At 39.5% G+C, this 23,653-nt stretch overlaps 3 protein-coding genes across 4 annotated transcripts in view; 1 reads left to right on the top strand and 2 right to left on the bottom strand.

The window, feature by feature from the left end:
* ADAT2 (adenosine deaminase tRNA specific 2) overlaps nt 1–3,057 on the bottom strand; it is an 8,774-nt gene extending 5,717 nt beyond the window's left edge. Inside the window, exons 1-2 of the mRNA XM_086869131.1 lie at nt 2,959–3,057; nt 2,687–2,791 (exon numbers count right to left, since the gene is read on the bottom strand). Of these exons, the coding sequence (XP_086725257.1) occupies nt 2,687–2,791; nt 2,959–3,015 (162 nt within the window). The 5' untranslated portion in view covers nt 3,016–3,057. The remainder of the gene's footprint in view (nt 1–2,686; nt 2,792–2,958) is intronic.
* PEX3 (peroxisomal biogenesis factor 3) lies at nt 3,022–23,653 on the top strand. Of its 2 annotated transcripts, none has more exons than XM_086869117.1 (12): nt 3,022–3,198; nt 11,082–11,213; nt 12,466–12,547; nt 16,181–16,224; nt 17,330–17,454; nt 18,790–18,856; nt 18,953–19,007; nt 19,278–19,434; nt 20,262–20,332; nt 21,077–21,199; nt 22,373–22,469; nt 22,854–23,653. In XM_086869117.1, exons 1-12 carry the CDS (start codon nt 3,126–3,128, stop codon nt 22,935–22,937), a joined length of 1,110 nt encoding a protein of 369 aa, XP_086725243.1. In that variant the 5' UTR covers nt 3,022–3,125; the 3' UTR covers nt 22,938–23,653. The 2 variants fall into 2 exon arrangements, with proteins under 2 accessions (XP_086725243.1, XP_023779239.1); XM_023923471.2 differs by lacking the exon at nt 3,022–3,198 and adding an exon at nt 6,901–7,058.
* FUCA2 (alpha-L-fucosidase 2) overlaps nt 6,316–23,653 on the bottom strand; it is a 31,132-nt gene continuing 13,794 nt past the window's right edge. The window contains exon 7 of the mRNA XM_086869079.1: nt 6,316–6,978. Coding sequence (XP_086725205.1) covers nt 6,937–6,978 — 42 coding nt within the window. The 3' untranslated portion in view covers nt 6,316–6,936. The remainder of the gene's footprint in view (nt 6,979–23,653) is intronic.

Raw genomic sequence — 23,653 nt, 5'->3', positions numbered from 1 at the left:
AGCACAGCTGTGTACAAACTCCCTTGTCCCAACAGCAATTCCTCCCAGAAGAATACAATGACCAGTAATTTTACAAATAACTTCCACAGAAGTAAGCAGCAGTATTTCTGACATTAATGTGTTCTGCTGTGGATGCTGCAGGTGAAAAAAAAAAGGATGCAGGGTGACAGGAGACAGCCTGAAAACACTGGAGTTTTTGGCAACTAAATCTTTTTGCCAAAATGAGCAGTTTAGGAACATAATGGAAGAGGGCCTAAAGAAGACAGTACCTGCTCCTAACTTCAGCCTGTTACATCAGAGGATGCAGGTTCCTGCTTAAGGAGAAGACAGAATTTATTTGACACAAGGCTCAGAGGCAAGCTGATTCCTGACCAAAGGCAGAATTGCAGGGAAGGACTGAAGATCTATTTTGCAAAGCAGGAACAAAATTTTCATGAAGTTAAAAAAGTCAGTATGTTATAAAGCTGCATTATGGAGGCCAGAAAGCTGCCAGTCTTACAGCAATGTTTTAATACATTAAGGCAGAATATTGCCTGAGTAAAACCTTTAGAGCAAACAGAGTCACTGTAATAAAAACCAGGAAGGACAGGTGTCATACAATCCTGACACCTATAGATCCAGGAGGATCTCAATAATAAAACAGGCAAGATTACAAACCTTTGAAAGCAGTGTTATAAGGACTAGTCCTTATAAAAGGTAAATTAAACAAAAACACAGTAAGATAGCTGACACTAAATTAACCTAGTAATTTTCTTTGACAAATGTTTTTTCTAGGCAAGAGAAACGCCAGTCTTCCTAGACATCTCCAGTGCATCTGGCACAGCACAACCTGTGAAATTATTGTGAGTGGGGAAAAAAGCCTAATGTTAGAAATGTAAGGTGAGCAAGAAAAGAAGAGACATTGCATTGACAGGAGAAATGTATGTCCAGAAGGAACTCACTGTCATAGACACTCAAAGATCATTTGGCTTCAGTGTTTTCAGTTGTGTCATTGGCATTAACTGGAAATGCTACAGAAAACAGCTGATGATGTCTTTTGTATGAAAGACATCACGAGAAGTGACAAGGTGAGGCTCTCACTCAGGAGGTGGATGGCCTTCTAGATGGGAATAAAAAAAAAGAAATTCAAAATAACAAAACAGCATAAAAGACCAAGGAAGCTCCAGAAAAGATGGGTGGACTTTTTTCCAGGGAAAATGTGAAGTACTTTCGTTATCAAACAGCACAAGTCCATCTGGAATAAAATACAGAGTTCTGGTTAAGTGAATTCAAGGAAAAATGAATCAAAGCTGGAATGGCTAAGTAAAAGAATTATTATAATGAACACAGAAAACAAGCCTGTCTTCTGAGAGGAAATTAAACAGTTGTCTCAGGGAAAACAAAAGCTGTAAAGAAATAAGACTTTAAATACATCCAAGCTATGTAAAATAAGTGATGATGCTGGCACAAGAGCAGGGGGATATAAACAGAACATAAAAAGTTTGAAACTGGAAATCAGATATTTTTTTAGACATCTGAGGAATGATGTTCTGGAGAAGGCCTTCAATATAAGGTGGGACAAGAAATTAGTCTTAAAACAGACCTTGACATTTATGATATCTGCTGGAACTGCCTCAATGTTCAAGAGGATTGGGTTTTTTCCACAATAAAACAAATGTTTTTATTCCCTAAATAAAGCCAGAAATCGTTAGGAGAAAACTGAAAACAATTTCCTATGTTCACATTTCATACCAAGTACTTCTTTCAAGCTTACATTGTTTTTTTAGACAACATGGAGCAATTACGTATCTGATAAAAAATTTAGAAGCACTAAGTACCCAGCATTTCCAATCACTATAATATAAACATTTATGAAAATTGAGCCACAAAAGAACTGAAACTTGAGCTAAGCAGCAATTTAAAAAAAAAAAAAGCTTGGCTTTAAAAGATATTAACAGATTCCTGTTTCCAAAACCCGGCCAATTTTTTTTTAAATCAGGCTACTTGCATTTTAGTATGCTCCTTCAGACAGCCCTGACATCAAAAATGCCTCAAAGCCTCCCTGAGATTTTTAAGTTGATTTTGGTAAATTTTTCAAAACTTTTTACGTAACTTTTCAGTTATGTTCTGTCTATTAACATGTGATTTCTTCACAATATTAGTACCCCTGGCATGATTTTCCCAAGAAGAGTCTGCTTCCCCACAGTGTTTACAATGGTGTAACATGAGATACCTAACTTCTCTGTCATCTGGCTTCCTTAAAGCTGTATTAAAATCCTCTTAATGCATTACAGATTGTCTCGCAGAACAAATTACTATAATGGTTCATCTGCACTGTTACATTTTTGAGCTTAAAAGACTAATTTAAACTTTTTATTATGTTTTCGGATTTGAGACAACTAATAAAAATTACAGTCAGATCCTGCAGTCAGATTAATTTCTACAAATGTTCCAGTTGTACAAAATCTCTGTTGGCATTAATAGGTCTCTCGGCACCAGATCTCATACCTAATTTAATGGTTAAAGTTGCAATAGGTCTAAAAACCGACAGGAAATAGCTTTTTTTGCGCTGGCCTGTGGACAGAACTCCATCAGGAGAGGCTGCAGAGGCATTTCTGGCTCTTAACCCCCGGGTGACTTTAGGAGGGCACGTTTGAGACCCAGCAATGGGACGAGCCGCGGTGCCCCCGGGCCGACCTCAACTCACGTCCTTCGTCTCGTTGACCTCGTTCCCGCCCCTGCCTATGACCTCGCCGTTGTAGACCAGCAGGCAGCCCACGGGAACCTCTCCTTTCTCCAGCGCCTCCTTGGCCTGCGGGACAGACAGACAGACAGACTGGCGAGAGGCACAGGACAGCGCCACAGCAGCGGGACGAGCTGCCGCCGGCCCCATTCCCTCCCCTCCCCGCTGCCGTGAGGGGCCCCGGGGCTGCCCGAGGTTTCCCCCGCGGGACAGCGGGAGTCCCGGCCCGCACTGACCACGTCGAGCGCCTGGTCCATCCAGGCCAGCACGGCCGCCTCCCCCGCCTCCGCCATGCCGGGCCCGGCGCTGTTTCCGGGGCACCGCGGGCGGTGCCGCCGCCGCCTCCGCCCCTTCCGCCGCCGCGGGGACCCGAGGGGCGGCCGGGCCGGGCCAGGCTCGCAGGATGCTCCGGTCGCTCTGGAGTTTCCTTAAGCGGCACAAGAAGAAATGCCTCGTCCTTGGCACCTTCCTCGGCGGTGAGTGCCCGGTCGAGGGGCGGGGGCGGTGATACCGGGGGAACGCGGCGCCGGCCGCGGGGCCTCCCCGCGGAGCGCTGCCGGCTCCCGCCGGGGCGGCCCCCTCGGAGCTGGCGCTGGGCCCGACGAGCCCCCGCGGCCGGGGGGGCCCACGCTGGCTGGAGAGGCTCTGTGCCCCCGGGCCCTGCGCCCGCCTGCCGACACCCAAGTGTTCCCACTGTCTGCCGCCGGGAGAAGCGGGTGGCAGCAGGACTTAACCCCGAGGCACGGAGGGAGTCTACGTGTCTTTAAGCCCTAAAAGACGGGGACTCGGGTTTCCCGGGTGCTCCTGCGGCGGGAGATCGCGTTACTTTGAAACAACGCTGAAGGGTGCAAAGCGTGGGTGACACTTGTGTTGTTTCTGGGATGGAGGCTGAAAACCTCCGCTTTCATGTGTGACTCGTGCGGTGAGGTGAATTGTCAAATATCACAGAATCGATTAGGCTGGAAAAAAAGATCATGGAGTCTAACTTATGACCGAACATCATCTTGTCAACTAGATCATGGCACTAAGTGCCACGTCCAGTCTTTCCTTAAATATCTCCAGGGACGGCGACTCCACCGCCTCCCTGGGCAGCCCATTCCAATGTCTAATCACCCGTTTTGTGAAGAAATTCCTCCTAATGCCATACCTGAACCTCCCCTGGCGCACATTAAGGCTATATGCTCTTGTTCTGTCACTTGTTACCTGGGAGAAGAGACCACCCCACCTGGCTAAAATCGCCTTTCAGGTATTTGTACATAAAGAGTGATAAGGCTCCCCCTAAGCTCCCTTTTCTCTAGGCTAAACACCCCCAGCTCCCTTAGCCAGCCGCTCTTTATAGAACATGTGCTCCAGACCTTTCACCAGTTTCATTGCCCTTCTCTGGACAAATATAGATTAGTTGCAGACACAAAACTTTCACTGAGAGGATTTGCATTAATTATTCAAGAACTTTCTCCCTTAAGGTTCTTGCTGAACCTGTAGGGTGCTTATGGTCTAGTAAGCTCCACCTTCATTTGAAGTTGTTATTGGGTTGTTTTTAGTTGGAAATGGATTTAAAAGAGCACATTGGATCTGCCTCTCTGTTTAATGATGAAGTGCATAGCTGTGCAGCTGGAGATTAGATCCTCCTCAAAAGGCACGGCAGTGTCTGTGTGCACTCAGTCATCAAAAGTAGTTATATCCAGTGTAAGTGACATCGAACTGGAACTTGCCTGAACAACTGAACGTTCTGAGGGCTACAGGGCTTTTGTCATTTGTCATATGTTCAGGTGAAGTCCCCTGTGAAGGTGACTTGTATTTACTTCTGGCTTGTCTTGGTTCTTGTGTCGTCTGCATTCTTTCATGATTAATTCCTTCTGCGGTTTTCCAAGGAGTGCCAATTAATCCATGATAATAGGGTGGGTGATGGTTACTAAAGTACTGGTCAGACTGCTCTGCCAGTTCACCCCCTCACCTGCAGCTCTTGTGGCTCTGCGAGTGCAGCACACTGTCATGTTTACCACCACACTTGCAGCCCACCATGTTAACTAAACGGATTTATTTTTTTGCTTTTACGCACCAGGCTGTCACCTGGAAGATGTTCTCCCTCCCCTTCAACTGTCTGTGTGAGAGTGGTGGGTGGACAAATGGGAATAGTAAAAAATCACTTCCCCCAGTTTCAATGCGTAAACATGGATCAATTCCCAAGTGGGAAGGCAGGTATCTGGGAACTTGTGGCTCTCATAGCCTGAAATCTTAAATTCCTCATGTATAAACAGCATTCTGCCAGCCTGCAAACCAACCTAACATAACTGAGTTTGCAGTTTTTTCCTTTTGATTGGTGTTGTTTATATACAGCTCAGTTTCACTTTCACTAAAATGCTAATGACTGGATCAAGTGCACTTAAAATAATAATTATAGACTAAAATAATGTTATTTAAAGGATTACCAAAAAAAAAAAAAAAAAAAGGCAACTCAAGATGCTCTTCCACTAATCAGCATTTCAACTCTGACTGAAAATATTAAACTGTGCTCATTTTCTACAGCATGGATCAATTATCTATTTCTTCAGGCCATGTACTATTTGTAGAGAATTGTTTTTTATGTATTTGAGACTGAAGTAAATCTGGGCTTCCACAAGCAGGTGAACATCATTAGCTGCCACCAGCAGCAACTTTGCACCATGGTGTTTTATGGGAGGCAGGGAGATGGAGTGAATTACTGCAGAGTGCTGCTTTATAGCTGTTGAGCAGCTGAATCTTGAGTGCTTTGGACATCTACATAGTTATGGATCAGACCTTAAAAAAACTCCACGAGCTATGGTAATGACACCACTGGTGAGCCAGAGCTCTGAGAAAAATACAAAAATACATCCAGAAAATACAAATCTTGAAAGATGGAATGCAACTTTACACACTGCTTTTAAATAAAGACTGAATATTTGGAAGTGGCTGAATGATTTAAGGAAAGCACCCAAATTTGCTGATTTAACAGCAGAGCCTGGAATCTACATTTATGTGGTGTTATGAGCTGCAGGTGCGTTTTCTGGGAAGGAGGGTATAACAAGGAAAATGGGACATCACAAGATTTAATGATTTTAAGTCTTTAACTGGCACATGGTCAGAGATTAATGTGAATATTTAATGATTCATTAGACAGTATAGAAGAGTTTCTGCATTATTACTGATACAGTATTGTATCAGTGTTGTGTTACTGAATTACTGCACCAAAATCAGAGTTGGTTGGTAACTTTTCCTCTCTTTACTGAAGTGGATTCCATGTGTGTTACCAGTAGCTTTCATTCTTTGTGCAATTTTTCTCAATCCCAACACTACAACAGATTTTACTGCTTATGAAGATACAAATCTCACAAAATAAGCCCAAACTCAGTGGAAAAGCAACTGAAAAGTATGTTTGACTTCCCCTTAAGCACAGGGTTAAGAAGGCCTCACCTTAGCAAAGACCCTGTACAAACCTTTCTTTAGAAGTTGTTTCTTTAACAGTATAAAATAGGTTGCATACTGAAAAAACTTAAATCTCTTCTAGCAAGCAAAATCTAGTGGTCTGGGAATCAAACCCACTAGAAATATGTAGAGAGAGAGACGCAGGGATCTGCATGGACACGTTAGGTTCACGTATTTATTGGATAGTTTGATTAAAATAGTTTTTTATCTTGGTGCTCAGCATTCAAGCCAGATTTTAATAGATATTACAAAAGATTCACCATTGAAATTCTGTTGATGCAGTGGAAGAACAAGCTCAGGGTGTGTCTGCAATGTATGGTTCTGATTTCAGTGGTACATTAATTATTGCTGAATTTCATCTGTTGCAACCTTTGGCTTGCAGAAAAAGCATTTCAGTTCAGAAATCTCTCTACTTAGCAGAGAAAGTTGGCTTGGTTTGTGAGTAAGCACAGGGTGTTAAATATGTACCAGTGGGACTAAGTGTTACCAAGAGAATAAGGCTTTAGTGCCTGCATGTTTTAAAGATGGTTTTCAACCATAACAGGATAATTGTATGTCCCTTAATGCATGGCATTGCTTGCAACATAAGGACAAACCACAATTTATGGAGCTGTTTGTGTCCTGGAATGATGCAGGCTTCTGTGTGTCAGCACAATTCCTACATTATAAAGTTCTTAAAACTGAAATTTTCCTTTTTTTTTTTTTTTTTTTTCTTTTTTTCTTCCTGTGGTAAGAGAAGGCAAAGAGACTTCCTGAAAACTTGATGCCTCCTAATTACCTATGCCATTCTTCAGCTCAGCCCTCCGTTCCACCTGTGAAGAAAGGAGAGGGAAACCATCACTTAGGTGATGTGAGAATTACTCTACCTCTTGGAGGCTACTAGAGTGAGCATGTAAGAGCCTGCAGACTCTGTAAACTTCTTGCATTACTTACATTTAGGTGGGAAGAGTTTATACAGTGCTACAGCCAAAGAAGGATATGGAGACAAATTTATCTCAAATCAAAAATCTTGCTTCCACAGGATATAGGGGCTGTAAACCCCAGAGTGCTTCCCAGTCGGCAGCTAAAGCACCACAAAGCCACACACACCTTCTCTGGTGGGATGAGGGAGAGAATCAGGCCTGACCAATGCCCAGCAGCCCCTGAACAGTGCTCCCCCCCTCCCCCTGTATTCCCCCCTAATTTTAGTGCTGAGATGACATCCTGTGATGTGGCGTGTCCCTTTGATCTTCTGGGATCAGCTGTCCTGGCTGTGTCTCCTCCCAGCTCCTTGTGACCCCAGCCTCCTTGCTGGTGGGGTGATGTGATAGGCAGAAACGGCCTTGACTTTGTGTAAGCCCTGCTCAGCAATTACAAAAACAGGTATTACCAACACTGTTCCCAGCTAGTATGAAGAAAATGATCTCTATCCCAACCAGATCCAACATAGACAGCCAGTACCCATGTCAATACATTCCACTTTCTAGATCAGTTGTAAAACAGTATCAGTTGTAGTTTGAGCTCCTTACTGAGGTTGCTGTTCTTGAAGGGTATGACATCAGGTGATATTTTTATCACTCACCTGTTTTGGAACCCTCCAAGTCAGATGTGTTGGGACTATAATATTTTGTACAGTTCACATTTTGATGAAGATAGAAAAAAGTTTCCATAGGAATTGTCTCCTGGACAGCCTCACTGTTTCTGAATTTTCTTAATTCCTGTTTTGTGTCAAACATATGGGAAGATTCAGCATGAAGTTCCATCTATACAACAATTTAGCTAATTAGACATGAGTAAATTCTTGCTGCTGCAGCTTTTTGCAGACCTCCTATCCCACACTGAGCAGTAAAACTAAGTTTTATTAGTTATAAAATGCTGATATTGGCTTTGCATGTTTATGATAACAGACTTTCACAATGTGAGCTTAGTTTTTTTGCAGGTTCGTTAGCTGATTTGATATCATGGCAGTTTTTGGATGTGGCTTTCTCTGGTCCTGCTTCCAACTCCACATCATGATTTTGTGTGATGCATTCATTCTGGACTTCTGAGAAATCTGTATAGTTGTCAAGTCCTCCGAATTAATGCAGTGTATTAATATAGATCCACAAGGTTGTCCTGGATTAACAAACACCCTTGCAAGCCAGCCCCCCCAGCTGGCAGCTCCTTGAGATGTCTCATAAGGCAGAGACTTGCAGAGGCTGCCCTGCTGTTTTCAGGAGTGAGTGCAGTGGGCATAAGTTCATTGTCACAGCTGAGATTTGAGTTTCACAGGTGAAGTGCAGTGTCTTCCAGGTGACTTAGAGGCACTTACAAGCCATGCAGTTGGTAGCAGAGAGTCTGCTGCTGGCAACCAAAGCTCAAGCTTATTGTTGTTTGCTGGGTTTGCTCAAGGTGGGCAGGTGGGTGGTGGAGCTTTTACTTTGGTTAACTTCACACTCCAGAGAGGAGAATAATCCTGGATTAAGCAACATCTGTTAACAGTGGGTCAAAGTTATACTTTAGTTCAGAGAAGGGAGGGAGAAACGAGACTTAGTAGCTGGGTATTGCATTGTTTTAGGCAGGTGTTTTTTTTTCTGGAGACTCTTTGTTGAACCTGGATGACAGCTACTGCAGCTTTGTACCCTTACAGGCCACAGCAGCTCTTAGTACAGAGTAGGCACACAGCCTTAACCAGCAGGTGTTAAGCAATTACCTGTCTCAATCTCAAAGCTGCTGCTCCTGTGCATCGCTCTAGGGCATGCACATGATTCTTCTTGGACTGTTTGCATGTCTGCTATGACCTGTCTACATTCAGGAAGGGTCTTTTTTTATACTTATGACTTTTCTGCTACAAAACCTGGAGTTAAAAGGATTTATTTTGGGGTGCAGGGAAAGTAGACAAAAGTAGTCATTTGGGCAAATGACAATATGTTAATGTAATGTGAATAGTGTAATGGGGTAAAATGATTGGAAAAATCTCATGTGCAAGAATTGATCACTAATGCTAAAAAAAAATGTTTCCATTTCAGTAAGTTAGCTGAAAAAATAGCAGCAGCCTGGAAGTTGCATTCTAAATAGGTATTCTTGGCACGAATTGGTGACATTTTAGATGAAAATAATCTTGATTGTGAAGTCTCATTTTTGTTAACAATTTAATGGTGGAATCACATTTTTTGTGTATGTACCCATAATACTAAAGTTTGCATCTAATGAAGTGAATATTTCATATGGCAAATGGGCAGTCTGCCTAAAGGCTGAAGTGAGGGAGAGACTTAAGATGTTTCTGTTTTATGAGGCTTTTGGGAAATGGAAGTGACTGTGGTTGTGCCAGACTGGTCTGGCTAGTAGTTGCCTATGAGCAAACTTAATGCCAGTGTGAATGGCCAGATTTTTTTTACAACCATGAATGTTGGAGCACAAAGTTAACAAGGCTTTTTGAACAATGATGATAGTTTTAGGGAATATTTTGAAAGATTTTAATAACCTAAAAAACATAGCTGAATTCAAAATATTGGGAGGGTTTGTTTATGGGTTTGTGTGTTTATTTTTGGTTAGGGTGGGGGTTTTTGTTTGGTTTTTGTTGTTGTTTTGCTTGTTATTCTTTTTTTAGTTGTAGATTTGGTTTATAAAACTAGATTTGAAACTTTCAGCAAGTGCTAAGTGCCTCATTTGTTCCAATATTGGCTTCTAAGTGTGAAAATTGAACTTTGAAGAAAACTTTGTGTTTACAACTTTAGAAAGTACTTTGAGGGGAAAAAAAATTAAAATACTTGATTTGTTATTCAGATTTTTTCTTTCTGCTGTTATTGACCTGACAGTTTTGGAGCTGACTCTCTGTAGGGGAGCTTCAGTAATTACAGTATTAGTCAACACAGACAGAAGATTACTAAATTGTAGTTTTTCCTTGCATGGGTTTGTTCCTCCCTTATCTGTGCCCCCTCCAAATCTTCCATGAGAGAACAGGGGAGGTGCTGGTTACACACCTAAGTAGGAAACTGCAGCTGCCAGTGCACACAGGAGGCAGCAGATGAACCTGACACACAGGAGGTGCTACAAGAAGGCCTGGGTGGAGGGGGCAAAGTTCATGGAAAGCAGCCTACAGTGGGCAAAGGTGCTGAGGGTAAGCCTAGAAGGTGTAGTGGAACCTTGAGGAATGGTTTAGAAAAGGGGGCAGAGATGAGGAAGGATGGGAAGAGGGCTGTGGGCAGCCTGGATAGATACCTGAACCCCTGGTGATGTGGGACAAGCAGTTGGGGGAAACATCAGAGGGGCTGTATGTTGGAAGAGGTGAAAATGCAAAGCAAAGATTTTTGGTGTCTTTATGGAAAAACGAAGATTCATGGTGAGAGTAATGAGGGATGCTCTGACCCTCAAGAGAAGAATGTGGCTGAAAAGTAGGAACCAGGTGTGGTAAAAAAAGAAGAGCCACAGTCAAGCCCAATTGAAACTAAGGTTCTTCATATGGAAGTTTCAGGACCAAAATTAAGGAAGTGTTGATCTATAAAATTTTTCTCATATGTGATCTTTAGTACTTGAGTTTTCTTTCTAACTTCTGCTAATTTTAGAAATACATCTTTTAAGAAATTTAAATTTTCATCCATCTCTAGACATAGGCGTTTCTGTTTGTTTCGCTATTATTTGTTCTTCTTACCCTACATTGTTTCTCTTTCGTTGCAGTCTCTTTAGTACTAGTTGTTCACATTGCAGTGGTACCAAAATGTCTTCTGTTTTCTCAGGAAAGTCTCATCTACTGATTCAAGTCATAAGCCTTGACATTTTAATCAATTTTTAAAACATTATTTCTTAGTACTGCTTAGCCAATAATTAATAAAATACTCAAGACCCCCTATCAAAGAATCCCACACTATGCACTCTTATGCTTTAAAATCAAATAAAGGGGTTAAGGGACCTTTATCACTTTTTAAAAGCACCTTCTAATATGTATATTTCTCTGTAGGAGTCTATTTACTGGGAAAATATGGACAGAAGAAAATCAGAGAAATCCAGGAACGAGAGGCAGCGGAGTACATTGCCCAAGCACGAAGGCAGTACCATTTTGAGAGTAATCAGAGGACGTGCAATATGACAGGTAAGATAAGGAGATAGCTACTGTTTTAGATAAAGGGGAAGTATTTGGGGATTTATGCTACATATTGTCAGGATGGAAGAGCAGTAAGAAATGTAGATAAATTCAAAATCTTAATTAAATACTGGTGCATAAATAGAGTGGTTTAGCAAATAAAGTGAGTCTGAACAGTAGGGGATTAAAGGATTTTAGGCGACATCTGAACCCGTACCGTCAATAAACCTACAAGTATACATGCAGGTTACAATTTTTTGTCACTACAGGACCCTCTTGCTTAAACTGCATGTGATACTGAGGTGTGAAACAGCATTTAGATTCAAACAGTACTGAATTTACAGCAGGATTTTTTTATTCATTATAGCACATTGTTAGTAAGCTGCATGGAGAACTTGGTGGGTAATTTTTAATAAGAAGCACATCAGCCCATCAGTTTCCTACACATTTAGAAGGTACCTGACTAGCTGGAGAGCAAAAAGTGAAAGTACTTTTTCAACAAATTCCTTGCCATTGTAAATACAGGCCATTCAAAACTGCTGTTATTAAAGAAGTTCGGCAGTATTTTCTTTTTCTGTTGAAATTCATAATGTGGCTGTAAGTCCAACCTGTTTACCCTGACCAATTGATATTTAATTTTCATCTTTTTCATTTGGTACTGCTGGGAGTGATCTTGATGCAAGGACTAGGTTTTTCTTTGCCTTTCTTTATACAAAGTATCTTGTATTTGGCAGCATGCATTCCTTACAAGACTTTTCATACTTTGTTAGTATTTATCATGTTTTCCATTTCCTGATCCAGTCATGTAACAGCAGATCAGACACTGTTCTGAAAGTAAAGGATCTTTTCCCACTGGCTTTCTCTCATTTATAACATACTTTTCTCCAGTTCTCTTGCTGAGAAAAACAAACCTCAGATCTTTTTCTTCTCACTGGGAGAAATGCAGCAGTATAGGTTTTTGCCAGATTTTCTTCTGGGGAATTGGAAGCATATATATGCAGGATGTGAATACACATCTGCAGCTGGAGCCAGTAAAACCACATGGTCATGGTAAGGGCAGCAGGGTGCCCCAGTTCCTGAGAGGCACACAGGTTATTGCCCTTCTGAGTTCTCCCTGGGTTTCCTATTTCCCTTGTCCTCCCAGCTTTGTCTGTTAAGCAATGGGATGTCCATCCTAGTGTGAGCTGAGGATGGGCTTATATGGGTTTTTTTTGTTGATGTTGAGAGGTTTTGTTGTTTGTTTTTTTTCTTTTAATAACAGTACTGTCAATGCTTCCAACATTGAGGGATGCCTTAATGCATCAATTAAACTCTGAGAGTCTCACATCTCTTCTTAAAAATAGGTAAGACTGTCTTCAATGTATTGAACTCCACTTGTTTTGATGACAAATTTTTTTCAAATTATATAGTGTAGAGAGTAGGCACAATTTTGGTTTAGTGTCCCATTGAATCATGACTCTTAAGGTATTTTGAAATCACTGTGTAAATATTTTCTCATGTTAGATGTATTTTAATAGGTATGGCTAGCATTTTCCAAAATTACAGGAAATAATACTTCCTTTAAGGTGCTGCAGCAAGAGCCATGTTTTTTGTTGAAATTATTTATAGATAGGTAGATAAAAGCACTTGGATCTAGTTCTCTCTTAAACAGAGCAGAATATTTTGACTGAGTTGTTGATGTTGTGTTTGAAAAAATGTTTATGTAATCTTACCAAGTTCAGACATGAGTACCAGTGGAAAGTATCCAAGATGAGATTGCAAATGCATCTAAGTGATGAGAAGTCATTTTTAATTTTTTTTTTTTTTTTTCGAAATAGAAGAAATAGGAACATGTCATGCATTAACAGAAATGCTTTCCTGTCAGAAAACACCTTGGAATTCCTTACAACTGCAGGAACAAATAGCCTGTTTTTAAATACATAAAGTGCATAATAGTATACCTGGAACAGAAATTGCTTGGCATATGGCACAGAGTAAAAGTGTTATGTAGGCAATTAACACGGGATTTCTGACTCACTCCAGACTGTCTTTCTAGTTTACTTCCCACTAGTTTATTTATACATCTATAACTTCAGCTGTCCAGCATTTAATAGATTACCTATTTAGTCACTGCTTTTTTCAGTCCAAAAACTTGACAACAAAGCAATCTGATTTAAAGGGGGAATTGCAGCCTGAATGATGTTTTTATAATAAACTCTGAGTATTTACAACTTCTATTGAATATTATTTACCCCAAACAAGAAGAAGTTGGGAAAGGTTAATTTTAATGGAATAAATGTATTTATCATAATAGAAGTCTTATTCAATGAAAAAATTAAACTGAATGAACAAAAGAGCTTGTGGATCACCAAATATGTCATCTGAACTGTGCAGAAAATAGTCTGCAACAGTTTGTAATCCTTTGTTCAGTGGTGAAGACATATAATACCTTAGTTTGTTCTCTGTAGCAAGCATTCTTTTATCAAGATAACACCTGCTGTCTCTAAATTCTTTGACCAGTTGAAACAGTGTAGGGATACACTGACGCACCTCTGAGTACCAACAATTCTAGTGAAAACAGAGATTAGGCATTCTTCTTGTTATTGGTATGCACTTATGAAAACAATTTTTTTTTTAATGCTTGCTAAATGCAACGTTCTGTAAGCATGGATGGTCATTTAGAGTGTATCTTACAGTGGAATTTATGTCTTAATACTCCTTATTTTACTTACACTGAGGAAGTTTTAACTGGATGCTTGAAAGTTTTGAACTGAAATGTAGGGAAGGGGTTGTGAAGGCACAGATAATGGAATCAGCCATCAAAGCTTGCTCCTCTTTGAAGTGATTCTTTGAAGAAGCTCTGCTAAGTATGGAGGTATAGATTTCTTTGCTTTCCACATCCATTTGGGAAGATCAATCAAACAGCTCCAGACCCTTGAGTGCTGTTGTTGAATATATGAAAGAGCAGATGTGGAGATTTACCTTCTTTCATGTTCCTGAAGATGTATTATTATTCTCACATAATCTGTGTTGTGGCTTAAAATGTTATGGATCTATGTTATCATATGTTACAGATTATATTATGTATTAGGTAATCTCCTTTAACTGAAAATCCACTTACTTCCTTAAATTTGGAGTGGGCAGTGGTACGCTGGGAGTGTAAAGAGGCTGAAGTCTTCAGACCTCCAGAGAAACTTTTGAAGAGGGAGCAGCACCCAAGACCACAGATCTTCTTGTTCAATCTGTCCTTCTCTTTTTAAAGCCCAGTGATTGGATATTATAGATAAGGTGAAATCCCTGCTTCTGCAGCATTGCAGATGTTGCACATCTCCCACCTCTTCAGCACTTAGATTTATCCCAAACCACTAGTTTCTGTTCGCATTGCCCTTTGGTTCCAAAGCAAGCACAGCCTTCCAAATAAATAAATATGAAATAAAAGTTGAGTTTTGAGTAGCAGCTGAGTCTTAGTAAATTGCAGGGGATGAAGACTGAAAAACTAATTTCCACTGTTAGGCTTAATACTTAACATGTTATGTTATCTGGCTGCTGCCTTATGCTGCAAAAAGAAGCTCTATAAGCATGAGCTTCAGAAAATATTTTGATGTAATAGGTGCAGGTGTAGTTGCCTAATGATGTATTGGCTTCTCTATATCTCTTCATTCTACATGAAAAACTTAACCCCTGAAAAGTAACAACTATAGCTTTGAGTCCCATTATGTTTCATGTATAGAAATATTACAGTACATTTTTACAAAGTCCTTCCTTTGTTGTGTTTTAGCAAAGCTTTAAAAACTTGCATAGAGTAGCTTGCAAAAAGTGTGTGAATCTGCTACGTTTGCCATAGATCCGTGTATCTCTTTTAGCTATTGTTTATTTAATATCTCTTTCGTTTTCAGAGTTGTAGACTTAATAGTTTATTGTATCAGTTTATTTGCATTATTTGATAGTGGTGAACATAAAAGTTTCTGTTTATGTAAGTGATAGAATGTTCAAACTAATGCAAAAGTGCACGTGTTGTGCCTGTAAAGAGAAATGATTTCTAGTGAGAAGCATGGGGGTGTTTGGATTTTTTTTTAAAATAAATTAGGTTACTGTAAAGTATAGGTTAATTTGAACTCTTGGCTCTAAATATTTAAATGTTAATCCTGATTCTAAGAAATTACCAAATGTTTCCCTAAGTGACTTTTACAATATCTGTCTTCCACAATACAGTAGCCATTCTTTACTGACAATGCTTGACAGATGAGAATGGCTGGTGAAAATTTTGGATGGTTTACTTGCTCTTATTCCTGCTACTGCTGCTGTATAGCTAAGATTACCTCTGGATAGTGTTTATAAATATGCAATGTACTTCAGGCAGTTCAGGTGTATCTATGCAATCTACAGTCTTGCTTTGTTGACTGCAGAATATGAACTTCTAGGAATTGGTTAGGTCAAAAAAAGTGAACATGCCTCAGCAAAAGAATAAAGATCAACATGTATTGGTGTGGAACGGTGCAAGATTTCCTTTCCACTGATGGTTGTGATCTCTTTGGTTTTTGATGATCAATTATGAACTTTTAACACATCAGGCAATGGCAAATCTTGCAAGAAAGTAGGACAATGGAATGAAATGATCCTGCATTTATTGCACACAGAAAGTCCTGCTAAACTGAGTCAACATTAAATATATGGTCAAGGCCCCAGAAAAGACCACTTTGTACCATCAGTGGCTTTTTCTGACTGCATAATATAGTAACTCAAAACTGATCATGTAAGTGTGTAATTGACATCACTAAACACTACATTTATACATTACAGTTTGAATAGCTTTTCTATGCCTTTATAGTGTGTTGTTCATATACTGCTTTCTTGAATGAGATCAAGACCTGGATATGGTTTGAGTAATTGTGGTAGCTAAATAAGTTCACCCTAGAGCACTGCTGTGTCATTTAACATACTTGTTAATTTCCAAGTAAAATATAATTCTTAATATTTCCATTTATTTTTTCCCACAGGCCAGCAAACAAGTTAGAAATATGGGAGGATTTAAAGATTATAAGTAAGTGGAAATTAAAGATTACATCTACATAATTATTTAGTGTAGATTTTAAATGTCCTTCACACCATTTAAAACAAACTTCACACTGGGTTGTTTCAGTAGATATGAAGATAGTGTAACACACATGGCAAACCTCCCCCCTGCACCCCCAAAGGCTTTACAAGAAGGAACTTTTCTTAGCCCCATGGGAAATTAAAAGTTCAGAGACCAAGATGAATAATTTTTTTGGCTTTCCTGCCACTCTACTCAATAAAACTTTGTGAGACCTCTCTGTGCCATCACAATAAAATGAAACTAGTTTCAGAAATTCTATGCTGGATGTATTGGAAATTCAGTCAGAAATATAGATTAGCCCTTACCTGGCCGTCAGTTCCCTCTTTTTGAGCCTTTTGGAGAGAACCACTATACCAGTAGTCATGAAGCCCTTATCATTTCTTATTTATTGGCTGATGGAAGCAGTGCAAGGGAAGAAAAAAGTAAACTCGGATAATAACGCAGTGAAATTCTACCATTCTGCTATTCTTCTTTTGTTTTTTTTTCCTCCATTTCATAGCACCTTTACAGATCCTATTTTTGATTTGGCTCCTTTCTTCCATTATGTATCTGTTCATGATGATACTTCTACACACCCTCATTGCCTACTGGCTGGTAGCTGATGCTCATTTTAATTTTCCTTCTTTAGATCTTCTTTAGCTGCTTATGTCTTAGGTAACATTTTCGACAAGCTGCAGTTGTGTCTGAATTGCATGATGAGGACTGACATAGTCTGTGTATTTCCTGGCCTAATGAAGAAAGATGATTTGACACTAAACATTTTCCTTCCGGATCAACTTGTATGATTTTTGTTTTCGCAAAATAACTTGTGCAGTGTGCAAAATGGTATTAATATAGGACTTTAAATGGGACACTTTAGATGTAGATCCAGCACATTAGACTCGTAACTATCTTGGGTATGTGTTGAGAAAACATGTTATGACAACCAGTGAGAGAAATGTGACTGCATATTTAAAAATAATCAGCACTTGGGAGTCTTGGAGAGCACTCTCTCCCCTTGCCTCACCCTTATTTCCCTGACTTTGCAGTCACTCTGTTTTGTCTTCCCAAGGTTTCACACGCAGTATTGTCGCTGTGTACAGCACCTGTATGCTCGTGGTTCTCTTGCGAGTCCAGTTAAACATCATCGGTGGTTACATCTACCTGGATAACGCCGCGCTCGGCAAGAACGGCACAGTAAGTGTCTTGCTTTGGTTCAAAGGTAGGACTTTTAGTTCCTTGGAAGGGGAAGGATTATTTGGTGAGATGAAAAGGGCATAGCTTAGGACTGCTGGAATGAAACCAAGGGTCCTTACAAGAGTGGGGTACATGGAAGCATTACTGGCAGTACAATATATTGATGTCCTTTAATAGCATTTAAATTTGGATGACATAGTGGTACTGTTGTTTACCTGAATACCAGCAGTATTAGAGAATGCCTTTTGTCTGCAGTTGTTTTGCTTAAAGAAGGCTGCTTTCTGTCTAAACACCAACATGAAATTATTTGTTTTGATATTTTGTGAAACGGCAATACCGTGTGAGTGATTCAAGATGCGTAAGCAAAAGTGTATATATATTATTAGGTCTTCCTAGTACATACATTAATTCCTCCAGTTAAGTTTTTCTGAGATTAAAGAATGAAAATGTTGTCTTTGAAATTTTTTGAAACTATTTGGTTTGACTCCAAAAGGCCATCTACCTAAATGTCTGTTGGTGGGGACAAGTGAGGTAGAAGAGCTGGTTTTTGTTGATATAGTATCACTGCTCAATAAAAATAGATCACTCCCACAGTAAGCAAGTGCCAGTTGTAGAGAATGGGACCTGCAAATTGCTGGATGGCTCATCTATAAATAATGGATACAAGCTGATTAGTTCTCATCTGCCCCCCTGTGATGGCTCCTGCTGAGAGTCAAGGAACAGCATGTCAAGGCAGGATGGAAAAAAGCTTTCAATAGGAAGGCCTGAGTTGACTGAGGTAGTGCTTCATTTTGGAAAACCTGAAAAAGCTGTTTAGAAGGGAAAGATGTTTGTGAACTAGAAACATACTTCCTTTTCTGTTAGTTTCTCAACAAAGAAGTGGGTTGACAGGGCCAGCTCTGAGGCATTCAGTTGGGACAATCTGGAATCCTGTCTTAGTTTCTGAAAGCTTCTTTTCTGTCAGATAAGCTTTTATTAGGTTTGAGCATAAATAATTTGGTCCACTAGATTTAATTTCTGGGGTGGTGGAGGGTCTAGTTTCACCAGCAGTAAAGGTTTTTAAGAGACTTTCCTTTAGGTGAATGAAAAGTGATTTTTCTGTGCCACTGAGTATGGAAGAGAGATGTGTATAGGTTTGAAGAAAAGAATGCTGGAGGACTAATGACATGGTTGATGGGCAGGAAGAGTCAGTACAAAGTTGAAAGTTGAAGAGAGTGAGGCAATCTGTTTGCTGAAGAGTATTACAAAGATTAAGGAAATGATTTTTGAAATTTTTTTTGCACTGTTCTCTACTGTTGACATGTTACAGAACTGTTGGGTTTTTTCCCCCCGCAGACACCACTAGCTCCCCCTGAAGTCCAGCAGCAATATCTATCAAGCATTCAGCACCTTTTAGGAGATGGTATGGTGCTTATTGTGAGCTAACTACACTTCTAAAATTCTACCTTTTTTGGGACTTGAACAAATCCTTAGAATAATTTTGACTTTCTTCCTTTAGGACTGACTGAGTTAATAACTATTGTTAAACAAGCTGTGCATGAAGTTTTTGGAAGGTAAGAGCCTGTATTTCTCTGTGGTTAGCTTTTAAGTTTTATTGTGATGACTGTTCCAAAAAAAAAGAGTATTATAAGAATTGTGGGGGTAGGGGGAAAGCAGGCATACTGACTTTTTCAAAATCATGCTTTTATTATAGCAGGCTGTGTCTGCCATTGCAAACCCATGTAGCTGATGGGAGTCTTGTTACTTGTAAACATTTTATTGGTAGAAAGAGAAAGCAGCATTACTCATTTTGCAAGCAACACTGTAGTCTTTTTCCTTTCCAGTATTTCCCTTAAGCAGACCCTGTCTCTTCTGGAGTTGGAACAGAAACTTAAAGATATCAGGGAAGTAGTGGAACATAGAGATTCAGAACAGATTGCATCTTACTCTCCCTTATGTCATTATCTGATGCCAGATGAAGAAAACCCCTTGGCTAGTCAGGTACTTGATTCAGTTCCTTTCACCTATCTTTTTTTCATTCTGCTTTTTTTTTTTTTTTTTTTTTTTGGGTGGGCATGTTTTTGGAGAAGAAAGGGTGCGTCACAGTCCTCTAGTGTATCATGGCACCTGTGTCTTTAATAAATGGTGAAGCCTCTTCTCTCATAAATCAAGTGTCCTTATCTTTAATCTAGGCAGTTGTATTTTCTTCAGATATGATAGAAAACAAGTGTCACCCTCAGAACATCAGCTTTGTGCTCAGAAATGCAGCCCAGTTACTGCCTTTAGCCTGTGACACAACACAGCTTAACTCAGCCCTAAGATAAATTGTGTCATCTGCACTTGTGTACCAGCAGTATTCATGGAGTGTTGGAGCATCTTGGCTGGTGCACAAGAGAGTGATGTCCTGGAGTCCTTTGATACTTTGGGCTGAAAAATGAACAGGAGTCAAGAGAAAAGTGTAATCTCAGTCACAACACTAATTTCTTAAATTTTGTGAAGGTGCCTGGGCTGCAGCATGTGACTACGTGCATTTATTGCTTTAACTGTATCTGATACTCTGGGTTGATTTCAGTATTGAAGGTCAGAATTGGAAAAATTACTTCCTCAAATAGTCTAGTATTTCCTGCTACTATTGTTTTTAGTTAAAAATCCTACAGTGACCATTTAAAACACAAATTATAAAGAAACTGATTTACAACAATATTTTCTTTCATATTTGACTTGTACATCTTGACTTAATTCCATGATACTCAACTTCTCTATTTCTATTCTTATTCTTACGGTTGCTGATGGCACTTACTAATAGTGTCTGTCTTTGGTTTTTCTAGGCCTGTGGACTCACAGAGAGAGACATTGCTACAATTAAATTACTGAATGAAACTAGAGATATGCTAGAAAGGTACAGAGAAAGATGCTGTGTTCATATTAAACTCCTCCTCAAAACTATTGTTTCTATAAGACGATTACTTTCATACAAAAAGCTGAAAACTTTTCATTTGAGAAATGTGACCATTCTGCATTAAATTTTTGTATTTATCAGTTGTAGGCTGGGATTTTCAAAACTTGGAAGCTGAAACTTTTAAAGAAATAATTCTGTCTTAATGAGATACCCAGGATGTCCTTGGCAATCAGACCTATTATCTCTCTTCCTCACATGCTCTATAGTTAGGAACAGAGGAGTACTTCTGATAAAGCAGGGCAAATTGAGAGTAATTTTACTGGATTTACTTGCTTTGATAAGGTGAACACTAGATTTGGCTTATTGGAAATTTTTTTTATGCATGGTTTTGAGGGTAGTTGTGTCCTTTTACCAGAGAGCTGGTAAAAGTGAGGCTCCTATAATAAATATAGGATTTGAGGGAATTGAGACAAATGTCAAACTATTCTTTCAGTTTAGCTGCTTTTAGGGATGTGTACGGTTAAGTCCCTGTTTTTCTGGATTTTAGTAATCTTAGCGTAGAGTTCAGGCTGTTGAGGAAGCTGGTGTTTTCATGAGGTGGCAATGCTAGTGGCATTTGTCTGGCTCACACATCACCCATGAGGGGAGGCACACCTGTAGCACTTAATACTTGCAGGGCTTTTTAGTTTGAAAAAAATTAAACCCAGGAATAAAACCTTTTTTTCTATTATTCTTTCTTTTCAGTCCAGACTTCAGTACAGTTTTGAGCACATGTTTAAACAGAGGATTCAGTCGACTGCTGGACAATATGGCAGAATTTTTTAGACCTACTGAAAAGGACCTTTCTCAAAACAGCTCTGTAAATAGGTAAATGTTTTGGGGTTTTTTTTTGTTATGGTTCTCATGTCAGTAATGCTTTTGGGTTCATAGTGAATTCCAAAAAGGCTCTTGATTTTCCTGACTTCTTGGAATTCTTTTGCTGGAAATATTATTTTGCTTCTTGGTCTTCAAGGATCACTACGTTCTTCTCTCTTTGGCCAAGTGGGCAGTTAGGAGGATTCATGTTTCCTCCCACCCATGAAATCACTAGAATTAGGCAAGGTTCTTTCCCACCATTACTTGCAGACCTAGAAGAAGAGATCAGATGACCTGTGCCTTCCACTTCTTGCTGGAACACAGCACAGGCAGAGTGCCTTTTGGGCTGGGAGGGTTTACCCTCTGGTGGTGACTCCTGGCAGATGTGCTCAGTGAGGCTGTGAGAAGGAGAGCCCTCCCCTGCAGCCCACGAGCCCCTCGTGCCCCAGCCTCCATCAGTTCCTGTGGCTCTCAGGGAAGAGGGGTGGGCATTGCTCTGATCCTCCAGTGACAGGGAGCCATGGAGCTTTAGGTTTCATGGTATGCAGATAAAATGCAGTAATATTCAGGATTTTCTACATCCTTCTAGAAGAATGTTTAAAAATAGCTTTTATTTTGAAGTTAACTTTGGTTTTAAGCAGTGTGGTGAGAGCATTACAAATCCAAAAGCTGGGTTCAAATCCTTGAAATATTGTTTCTCAAATACTAAAATTAAAACCCGGAATGATAACTGCATTTATGAATGTTTATTTTAGTGACTAATGGCTTTTAGAGAGTTATGTTTTAATTTAAATATATACTATTTACATCACTTAAAATACCCTAAAATATTTTGTTTGGCTCTCTGCCTAAGCCTGGTTTAGTTTGAAATAGCATGAAACTGTAGACAGGCACTTCTATGACCTGTCTACTTACATACATATGCAAAGACTCTGACAAAACCATTATTCTCTTGAATGAGAAGCAAGTGTGAAACTGCAATAGGAACATGAACTGGAATTGAATTGGTACTTCTCTATATTAAAGGAAAGCCTTGATATGGAGGAAAAAACCCTTCATCCATAGGTTTTAATTTGCAGTCTTTCAGTTCTTACTTTTTAAGTGGTACTTACTTAGAATTCTATAATCACTGTTTAGTGGCTTCATCTGTGTCAAAGCAGGTCAATATTTTTTGTTGTCTCCTAGTCTTTCCAGTGTCAGTCTTCCTTTAGCCAAGATAATTCCAATAATAAACGGACAGATCCATTCAGTATGCAGTGAAACACCTAGTCACTTTGTTCAGGTAAGACTCTGCCTTATTTACAATATCCCAAGTAAAATATTGAATTTAATGTTGTGTATTTCTTTTTAATAATTTAATTTCAGTGGCTTTAAAAAATAAACTGAAAACAATTGCAGTAACAAAACTTTTTGTCAGTTTGTATCTTCCAAAAATACACTGCTTTTCTAGAACTTCATTCTTCTGCTGAACTGCACAGAACCACAGACTTCTTGTCTTGGCTTGGTACTGCTTGCATGTCTGCTCCTAAACCTTTGTAAAGCAAGAAGTTTGAGTTGTGCCTATGGGAGTGCCAGGTGCTTTTCATAGGAATTCTGTACTACAGCACAGGCAGAATAGTGGGGAATGTATTTGATTAAGGAAGTTTATTTTATACATTTCTTCCAGGACCTGTTGATGATGGAACAAGTGAAAGATTTTGCTGCTAATGTTTATGAAGCTTTCAGTACCCCTCAGCAACTAGAGAAATGACCTGCACATTTTTATGAATGGATGGTGTATTTATAACAAATCCCTGGTGACTACTGATGAGACTTGGGTTAATTTTATAATGGTGTAGGAGTGGCAGACCAGCAAAAAGAGCACTCTGAGGAAAGTGGGAGTGAGCCCACTTTCTCTTCTAACCAAATTATGTTTCACCCATTAAAAATATTCTTATTGAAAAAAACAGTGTAAGTGAAGACTTTTCTATTAAAAAGTGGTTAAACTCTTCTGTAACTCCTTGGGTTGTTCTTATTGCATCTAAAAGACATTTGGTGGCAGTATTACAGAAAGTTACTAAAAAACCCATTTTTTTGCCTGGGATGTGTAAGTTTTGGGAAGAACTAATGATAAGTGATCTAAGAATAGCACAGAGCAGCAGAATGAAGTAATGCTTTTTTCTTCTTCTTCCCCCAGATTTTTCTTTCTATAAAGTAAATCTTTTTCCCCTTAACTTTAAAAATCTTGTTCCAAAGTCTCTCATTCTTCAGAAAGCCTTTGCCAATGGATGCATGTTCCCCTTGAACAAGCTGGGGGTCTGCTCTCTCCATGACTTAATACTAAAGGAATGTGGTTTTTTAGACATTCTCTTGTTTCTGCTGTTCAAACAGCTACACTGTACACATTACCTTGTAAATATTTTATCTTAATTTGTATTAATTTTGAGCCCAATTGTCTGTATTGTAATAAAATATTTTAATGTATAA

Source organism: Cyanistes caeruleus, chromosome 2, assembly GCF_971803275.1.
Source record: "Cyanistes caeruleus chromosome 2, bCyaCae1.hap1.1, whole genome shotgun sequence".
Classification (NCBI taxonomy): Eukaryota; Metazoa; Chordata; class Aves; order Passeriformes; family Paridae; genus Cyanistes; species Cyanistes caeruleus.
Note: the sequence above shows the minus strand (reverse complement) of the source record. Positions and strands in the feature narration are given on the sequence as shown.